Here is a 10,337-nt window from a genome sequence, read left to right on the forward strand (position 1 = left end):
AAAACAAGATATAGCATGTGTATGTAGCCTTTACAATGACTGTGATATGAGCTTAAAAGTAAAGGCAGTAAAAATACCCCCAAAAACACCTAGGGCCCATAGGGTTAAACAGCCGAATCTGATTCAACTGACATAACTCTGAATCAGGTACAACCCTTCTAGACACTGTGATAGAAAGCAGTGCATTATGATACACCTCTGGCTCAACAGAGACACTGACACACCCTAATTATTGATTAACCAGTTGTATGGGAAATCAATTACTCATCCATTTTTAAGCAACAGCACAACAGTCAAACACATTTTTTCTTTTAAAAAAACACTATCAAATAAATTATGACTAAAAGTAGTGTATAGATAAATCTACACTTAGTGTAGTTATATGGTGCATGCTCCTTTAAGTCTATGATGTGGAGATCTCCATGCAGTCTCAGCCCTACTTGGGTTTAAAATGGATTGATCACTGGGGATTCACATGCAGATTGAATTTCTAGGACACAAAGTTGCTTCTTGTAATTTGGCCACCCACTGCTCTGAAGGAGGTTCTGCCCTGTTAACTGGACTTGAGCTACAGTAGCTTGTTAGCCTCTTACATGTATGAAATGTGAGCTATTGGTTAGAGAGCAATTACTCTATCTTCTTCTTAACTGTCTGCAAAGAGGAGCCACAGTACTGCCTTCGATCTGGGAGGACAAATTAGTGTCTCAGCTACATAATAGATTGATTAAAATAAAACTCCCAGTCTGTGCAGGTGTGTTGGTCTAGTATTCTAATATTCTACAGAATAAGGAGAAAAACATATAGTGAGAGACAGGGAGGAGGATGGGGGATCGTGTGATGGAAATTCCCAGTGGGACTTTCATCCTTTTGAATGTCAGCTTGCTTGCAGGATATGAGAACGGTTTTGCATTGTTGGTTTTAATATAGGAAACGCAGTGCTGTGAAGTATACTGACAGGTTTCACAGTTTAGCTCGCTGCTTTCTGACTTCATGACATTAATTCAGTGCACACAGCTGATCCTGTTGGATGTCAGCAATATCTTAATACTTAATTTTTCTCACATTAGCAATTCATCAGTTATCAATTTTAATAGTACCTGGTCCTCCTTCATTTAGCCAATTATGTCGGGAACTCAGTTGCAAGTTTATTAGTTGCACCCAGCTAAAGCTAATGCAACAGTCCTGCAATATATTCTACCTTCATATATATCACAATGCTCAGTTTTGTTGAAAATGGTTTAGAAAAGTTTTGATTTAAGTTAATGGTCATTTCAGAACCTGTAGTTTGTGGTGTTGTTGAATTATACTGAGAGGTGTTTGTGATATTTAGTGTACCCTCACTGATTTAAATGGGTTGTAGGTAGGATTTATTGCAGGTCTGCTTTATTAGACCTATTAGTTTTGGTTAGGTGTACCTAATAAACTGGTGTCTGAGTGTTTCATACATAGGCTACATATTCTTTAACATCATTTATTTTTGCTACTGCATTTAGTTTGACCTGAAACACAGTGCTATGGTTGGCATTTAGTAGGCCTATATTTCTGCACGATTCTGCATCGTCTGCATTTTTGGCAAAAATGTCAAGGGCAATAAGTGTCTAACAAAAAAATGCAGTAAAATTCAGGTAGAACTAAGCCTTTTCAGGCAATATGCTTAACACTAGTCACTGATTCATCACCTGCCCCACATCTCACCCGTCTCACTAACTGCCACTCCACCTACCTCGCCCCATGGAACTGAAACATATCAAGGATTGATACTGCATTTGTTCTTATAATGGATTTTTCACATTATTTTTGAACCAGATGTATTACTGCTGCTAAATTATGGTCTAATCATTCTATTTTGTGTTTCTGTTTCCACTTTTACCTCTGGTTTCAGCCTTTTTTGAATGTGCATAGCATGGTTTCAAAGTTGTTTCCTCTTCCTCTTTGGCAGGGTTGGAAAAAAAATTACTAATGTAATGAACTTTCAGACATTGAATGTGATAATGGGCTTCACAAATAAACTTCACTTGACTTGAATGATCATCATCACCATGCCTCCTCTGCAAATGAGGTGCCTGTTTGTTTGACTAAATGAACAGCAGCCGCACTTATTTCCTCTGTCCAATTAAAACAAAAATCCTTATCCATAAAATTAGCATAACATTGTTTTAGTTAGCAGTTCGTATGAAAATAATGAGTAGGGTTTTTGATGCCTGATTTTCATGTTCCCTCACTTTGAACATCAAACCCTGCTGACAAAATTACACAATTTGGCTCAATTAAAAATAAAACCTTGAAGCAACAGGATAACTGTCGTGCATGCTATCAGTTATAGTGATGTTAAGTAGACTAAAATGATGATATCCTGACAGCAGAGAGTGCTACGGCAGTCATTTTCATAGTGTACATTCAGTTTCTACCTAACAGTGCTGCTCTGATGGAATGAGTGATCATACTCTGCACGCCTACTTAATATCACTCTCTAAAAGATGTAGTAAACATTTGGTGGATTTAAATTTGGGAATACTCAACGGGTTTTTCAGGTTCTAAACTCAGCCATGCAGTGAACGCCAGCCTCTGATGATTGTTCCTGTGAATCTTTCCTGCATTGATTAACAGTGACATCACCAGAACAATAATAGAGACACAGTAGAAATATACTACATAAATATATTATGTTCTAGGGCTTCATTTTACTTGTATGGTATTCTGGGATGTGGATGGCTTAAGAGCTGAAGCGATTAATTGATCAGTCAGATGCATGTTGGAAGTCACTTTTTAAGCAATAGTCCCCAAAATTCAATGATTCAAGCTTCTCTAATGAGAATGTTTTCTGGTTTTCTTAGGCCCCGTCTACACTAGGGGTGTAATTCACTAGTGTCATCAAGACACAATAATATATCAATCGATTCTTTGGACACTGATTCAATATTTGCAGACATCACACAGTCTGCCACAATGCTTTTTCGATTTGACGCGGTTCTGGGGCCTGCAATCAGTATGAGGGGATATCATGCTCATACAGCACTATCTGTTCCAGAAGAAGCTGCTACCTCTTTCTTTTTTGCTTTTGACAATAAAGGTTCAAAACAACACATAAATAATGTAAATAACTGTAACAAGTTAAGTGCAGTAGAGTGTACTTCTTACTGTGTGGCTATCTGGCTGAAAGCCCTGAAGGGAAACTTCTCCCAGCAGCCATAAAACATGGATACACAACACGATAATTTAACAAAAGTAATTCAGATAAGTACTAACTGTCATGGTTCATTGGCATGTCATTTGTGTTTTTTGCCAGCCACTCATTATTAGCTAAAGCACATTAACATTGCATAAATTAGCCTAACTGCTAGCACAGTTTCCCTCTATTCATAGCTTAACAAATATATTATTTAGACTTTTTCTTACTGGTTTAAGTCACCTCATCTCTTGAAGGAAACAGAACAGTTATTTACAGCCTGCATGCATGTTTTTTCAGCCCAACATTATTGAAACAGAGCAGCAAATGTTGCTGTGTCACTGCAAGATGTTAGTGGATTGAGATGCCCGTCCAGGCATGTCATATTACGTGGTGTTTTTTTCCCCATAGAGGCATTGTTTACATACGGCATGTGCTTTGTCTGTTGACCCCCTATTTTCTCTGGAATTGAAAATATTCCACGCTGTTGATATATTCCTGAATAAATAACATAATCCTTATCGTCTTTCTCTCAGCTGCTTGTTGTTGTCTGTCTGCTGTTGTCTGATAGTGACACAGCCCTTCAAAACAGAAGCCTATCCAGTGATGATATGATGATGATATGGATCATTGTTTTCAATTTGCATCAATGACAGTGTATCGTTGATAATTTAATCGATATATCGATCTGGATCGATGGATCGTTACACCCCTAGTAGGGATGGGTATCGTTAAGATTTTAACGGTACTACTACTCTTATCGATACTGCTTATCGATCCGGTATTTTAACGGTACTCTTATCGATACTTTTTGAGGAAGAAAAAAACAAATTAAGATCATAAATTGCTTTATTTTCTCAATTCTCATTATGCAACAAAATAGTTTTTTAACAAAACATTTTACTTTTTACAACTTGAAATGTAAAATACATAAAATAATAGTGTTGTCACGGTACCAAAATTGGGACCCACGGTACGATACCAGTGAAAGTCTGAGTAGTATCACGATACAACAGCAGAAACGAGGCAGATGTGCCTTTTGTCATTTATAAAAAGATAAATCACTTTTCTATAATACATCAATGATATTTCAATGGAATAAATTACTGACGAATGACTTATTCATACTTCAAAAACAGCATCAATAAGTGATTAACATAGGGGGGATCAAAATAAAATAAATAAATAAAATAAAAATCAACCAGCCACCCTCCTCCCCTGATAAGTAAAGAACAGTCCCTTCATAAGTAAAGAACAGTCCCTAAAGTGCGGTGAGGTTTGTGGACCGTTACTGACACAAAGAGAGAAATGTGAACGGCTCGTTTCTCCTCTTGACACATCACATACCTGTGTGCCGCCACGGCTCAGCTGTTCAGGTACTTCTGGACAGTCATGACACCAACAAAGAGGAAAATATTGGACCTGGAGCCGGGTTTGTCCGTCGCCGGTAAGCCATTATCTTGTGCCGGAAACCCTATTTAGTAAATGGGGTCGTAAAATAGCTAATGGTTATTAACTCCACCTGTTGGCTGCTAGCATAATGTTACAAACCTGGACTGGACGTAAATGAACTAGCCCTGTACATCTGAATATGATGCACTTTCGCAAGGTGTTTTGACAAATTACTAGCGTTGCCGCCCTTACACGCAAAACATTTGTCACACTTGTGACAGCGCGCTGTGTCTGCATAACTCTTGTAATTTAAAGCCACACTTTTGACTGTTTGGCTCTCTCCGCCATCATTATCTATCTAAAGGTAGGCTACGAGCTTGAGTTGGTGTGTGTGTGTGTGTGTGTGTGTGTGTGTGTGTGTGTGTGTGTGTGTGTGTGCGCGCCACTGGAACAACAGCCCCGCCCCCCTGCTCTCCACTCACACACAAAAATTATGATACAATGACGGATAATTGACGGAGTTGGTGAGATAAATGTGCAAGATAACGTTTATCTTGTAAAATAAAAATAAAAAAACGCAACTGCTCCAGTACCGATAGCAGAACCGTTAAGGTCAGAGCTTATCAATACTGCGGTCTTGAAGAATGTAGCCCCGGGGCTCGTTCAATACCGGAGTTCGGTACCCATCCCTAACCCCTCGTCTTCGCCTATAGATATTTTTGAAAACAGATATTTTCCCCGTCCATTAAGAAAATAATCTGCCCACATGTCCTTCATTTAACAAAAAATCTTGGTCCACACAAGAATGCTAAAATGACTCCAAATGCTCGCCAGTGGTATCCGTCTTCCACAGTCTCCTTTTGTTGCAAAGGTAGTGAAGTGTACAGGCTAGCGTCACCTTTTTCAAAACATCTACTGCAGATCTAATCACTGCTGATTCCCCTTCAATGTAAGGATAAAGGAACCAGCTCAGAGATACAATTGACTTTCTGGACATGACAAGTTTTTCCTTCCACTTCTCTCTGACAACAATCCCATTCTCAAAATTATCCCACCATGCACTGGTTTGACTGGGCCTGATCCAAAACCATAATTTCTGGCTGACTTTAAGCTGCAGGCACTGAGGTGGACCAAATAGCACTGGGTGCAGCAGATGCTTCTGTTCATCTGTGAAGTGGTGCAGCAACACTAAGTTTAAGGGACAGTTTGCCAATTTTCAACCAGGTGTCAAAGTGGCTTGAAAAACAGATGTCAGTGTTAAATCCGGGAGGCCTTATACAAGTCCTTGTAGGACACAAAACAAGCAAAACCCATAAGCAGCAGAAGAACCTAACAAAAAGAAAGAACCACAATAGGTACATTCTACCACTGAAGATCCAGAACAGGAGAAAGAAGAGGAAGAATGAGAAATGGTTGTGGATTACCTGACCTGCATAATAAGTAACGTGTCACCACCACCATAGGCAGAGTCAGGGCCTAGTGGAGAAGAGGAACCACCACAGGAGAACAGCAGTAAGAGGAGATGGAGGTTAAATCGAAAAAGAGAGTTAAGATGCTAGAGAGGTGTGGTAATAAAAAGAATCAGTATATAAATGAAGGTGTGTGATTTGTATTGTAGTTCATTCTGTAATAGACACTGAATCAGTTTCTATAAGTAGAAATGTGTATGATTTGTAATTGTGATATGATAACAAAATGTGTTTAATCAAGTAAAGTTTGCTAAAAGTTGACTTATTGGTTTACTGAGAGTAAGTGTAATGTGACCTTATGATATGTGTGTGAACAATGAGTGAACAGGAAAACAAGGATTGATGGAAAGTAACAAGACTGCCGAGCAATCACCAATGGCTAGCGAAAATGGAATGTACCTGAATTAAAATTGATGGTTTGATTAACAGACCAGCAAGATCTTAGCAAAACATTTGTGCATGACCAGGTTGGTTTAGGTGTATGACCTACAGTCCTGAAGCACATGATCTTGTCATGTAGCCCTTGTTTGTAGTAGCAAAGGTGATCACACCATATGTAGCCCTGCCTTGTGCTAGCCTCATGTGTACCTATGCTCTAATGTAGGATATCCATAAAGGGACAGCAAAGGAGAGAGGAGATTTGATAAGGCATGTCTATGTAGGGATAAAGAAAAGGTAGTCGAACTCAAGGTTTAAGAGAAGTGCAGATCCCCTGATCAACTGCTGGGGGACACTGTGTCACTCTGAACAAGAACTGGAGCAGAGCAAAGTTTTTCCATCTGAGAACAAGACTTCAGCTGAGCAGAACTCTCTTGCTGGTGCTGTGGACTGAGACGAACCAGGGCCTGATGGGATGGGGTTACTGCGAGTGCTGGAGCTCATCCTGTTTGCACTCAATCCACTGAGCAAGTTGCTCCTACTGATTTCAGAGACTTTTGGACTTTTTTGTATTTTTACTTCCAGCTTTATTCTTTAGAATCCCAGGAGGTTGTGAGTAAACTAGCAATAGGAAAAGGACGGGAAAATAACTGATTGTGTTTGATTAATTCTGTTTGATTGCATCGATATTACCGTTTTGCTGCTGTACGCTTCTGTTTAATTAAAATTAAATTACTCATCTGTGGTTAAAGTTTTCTGTGCTCATTATAATTTGGTAAAGGGTTCTTTTTAAATAATCATGTAGCCTTTCCTCAGTGATGTAAAATTACAGATTGTGTGCAGCTAAGTCAGGCCTAGAGACGAAGGCTCCTATCAGTTGGACTCAAATTAACATTTCCCTAACAGCAAAATGTATACTTGCATCTTAAATGGTTTCCAGCAACTACAACAACTGTTACTTTTCAGAAGGGAGCTAATGTGTTGTCATCTAGCATTTTTATGTTTAGGCCACTAAGGGTGCTAGTTGGAAAGGCCTTTGGAAGAAGACACTCAATAGCTGGATATATCACCCTCACACCAGCCTATTCTGATTAGAAACTTGCACTGTAGGTGAACAGGCAGGCTAATCTCATCAACTATAATATCAGGGCCAGTCTGGACTCGTGTACAGGAGTGCCAGTGTGGCACAGGTCTGTGTCGCAATGGTGTGGGCAGATTAATGGTGTTAAGGCACCCCTTGTGCTGGCAGCTTCGGGAACTCCCTGCCTGTTCTGTGAGCAGAAATTTACTGGATGACAAAAAAACACGTGATTTGGCATCATCAATAACACGTTTTGCACCATCAGGTGGAATTCGGCTGGCGGGCAGTCAGGAAGTTCCCGGAGCCAGGGGCATGAAGGACAGGTTACACTGTTCATCTGCACACATTCTCCACAATGTGGTGACACAGACCTGGTTGAAAGACCAAGGTCTCAGACCAAGCTTCGCTAACAAAATGTGAACAAACCTGTAGTCCACCATTGTTGTTATTGATGCTGGTGCATGCTCATTGCACAGAGCAACAATGGGCGTTTGTGTCATGGAGATGACATCATTGTTTCCAAAAGGCTCCATTCCACACATCCACATGAATACAAAGTCACCAGAGTTTTGAAAAATCTGCATCTTTGAATGCTTTCTCAAAAATCTGTTTTAGTGACCCTAGAACTGCGTTTAAGTGTGTGATGGGTCACAGCATAGAGGAAAGTTGCCCTTGCCCATATCGCTGTAATATTTTGATGAATTGTGCAGCCTTAGTGAACATTAGTCTTCTATGATGGCTTACCATTATTTGAACAAAAACATCAAACCCAAGTAATTTATATTCCTTGACTTGTACTGTGAAAAGTAGTGATTTCTTGCCATTTATACCAAGCAGTGGTCACTCTGGCACATTAATTTTTATGTGTTTTTGGCCCAGTTAGTCACACTTCTTAGTCACACCACAGGAACTCTTGACTGCCCCCATGGGAGATTTTGTCGGAAACAAGGGAAGCTTTGTTCTAATTAAGCACAGAAGTGTTTCAGGCCATACTTCTGTCCATGTCAAATAACAGAAATGTGTCTTTTTCATCCGGTCTTTGATTAAGTGCAGACTTTCACTGTGAGACATGCTGCATTTATCTTGACGGAAAGACTGCGTGATTTCTAAGAATTTCTTTGAGGCATCTTACATATAATTTATCTCAAGGTACATTGGCAGCACAGCACTGGTTCTTACCAGCTGCTCAGTGTTAACTAGATAATTGCAGAGTTGGCTGGATGTTATTTCTCTTGAAAGAACAGGAAGACTGCAGGCAAAAGAGGAACAGGAAATGTCAGTTTTTTTTTAGTAATCAGGCTGCTGGAGCCAAAACTGGCATAGTCAATTTCTTAATGTGCATGCACATTGCTTTCCATGGATTACCAGTACTTACTGTCTGTTCTAACGCAATTATAAAATGGATGTATGTGAAAAGATATGCATGTCGCCACCTGCAGGAAATAGTAACCGCTGTAATTTGGGACACCTGATGGAAATGAGAGTCACAGCTTGAGTTTTTATTATCGTTTTAATTGTTGTTGTTGTTGTCTTTGATTGTGAGTTTCAAGTTTGACATGCGGTACTTGTACCAACTGCTAATTAAAATCCTATAATTAATAAGAATCTAACAAAATTTGTCTCACGGCAACTGTGTTGGTGGTAAACAATCAAATAAGAGTGTGAACTTCAGAGTAATTAGATAAGTAATCAGATATAATTTCATCAAATATAAAACATTATGAAACATTTAAAAGTTGTTGCCCCGTCTGCAGGTGGCTACTTCTTTTCTTGCCTTTAGATGGCACACATTGATATGTTTCCATCTTGTGATTCGTTAATTATGTTGCTTATTGTGTTTCTGATCATGCATTGTTTGTTTTTTTTGTTTACAGTGTCACTGGAAGTGCAGATCACACCAAGTCATGGTGAGATTAGTCTTGGAGAGTCCAAATTCTTCATGTGTGAAGGTAAGTTACTGAACCGTCATGACTGTAAAAGCCCCAGTTTTACCTTTTAAACCTGGATCCAACCCAATGATTTTCACTTTTTACTAGACTTTATTTTTTCTACCCTCATACCTTCTTGAAATTCCAGTGAAGCATACCATTTATGAAAGTATTGGCATGAAATTAACCCTTAATTCACGGAGTTAGATGTGATAATATGCAGTTTTGCCTGCTGTCTCTCTCTGCTGTTGCTGACCAGCTGTTTACAGTCCTCTGACGTTATCCCCATCACTTGGAGTTCCTATGTTTGCCAGCTCAACTGCCTGTTCCACTGCTAGATGCTGACCTCTGGTTGTACATGATGTGTTCTGCATACAATATACCCTCAATATAGCCTCTCCATATGAGTTTAATTGAAAGATGAGCATCTGTGTTTTTTAAGTTATTGAAAATTGTAGTGTTGGGATTTCTAAATATCCTGGTATACTTTAATACTGTGATACCATTCAACCCTACTTTGTACCTCAGTTTTACATTCTCATTTAGGCCAAGATTTGTTGGCACAGGTCTGTGATTTGAGTTTAAATTCTCATAAATATCTAACTTGAAAAAACAAAATTTGTAATCACAAAAAACAAATTCAAGTTGGCATGTTAGTACCATGAGTACTTCAGTGTTTCCTACAGAATTAGAATTTGTGGCGGTAGCTGCAAGAGGAGGGGAGCATAGAGTGTGTTCCAAAACCTGTTTTGACTATGAAGCCTGCATACTTCTCATGTTCATCGATGACGTGTATGAACTATACTGCAGATTGGAGTGATAAATAGAGTGAATGACTCATAGGAATGGGTCCAGTGCGGGCTAAATGCGTATTGGTAGGTCGGTGTTATGTGTCATTATCGAAAACTATGATAATCTAGTCA

At 39.2% G+C, this 10,337-nt stretch overlaps 1 protein-coding gene across 8 annotated transcripts in view; it reads left to right on the forward strand.

Moving 5' to 3' along the window:
• ncam1b (neural cell adhesion molecule 1b) overlaps window positions 1–10,337 on the forward strand; it is a 102,517-nt gene that overhangs the window by 32,226 nt on the left and 59,954 nt on the right. For all 8 annotated transcript variants that reach the window (XM_050067876.1, XM_050067925.1, XM_050067897.1 and 5 more), the window contains exon 2: window positions 9,361–9,435. In XM_050067876.1, the coding sequence (XP_049923833.1) occupies window positions 9,361–9,435 (75 nt within the window). The remainder of the gene's footprint in view (window positions 1–9,360; window positions 9,436–10,337) is intronic.

Source organism: Epinephelus moara, chromosome 2 (assembly GCF_006386435.1).
Source record: "Epinephelus moara isolate mb chromosome 2, YSFRI_EMoa_1.0, whole genome shotgun sequence".
Lineage (NCBI taxonomy): Eukaryota > Metazoa > Chordata > Actinopteri > Perciformes > Serranidae > Epinephelus > Epinephelus moara.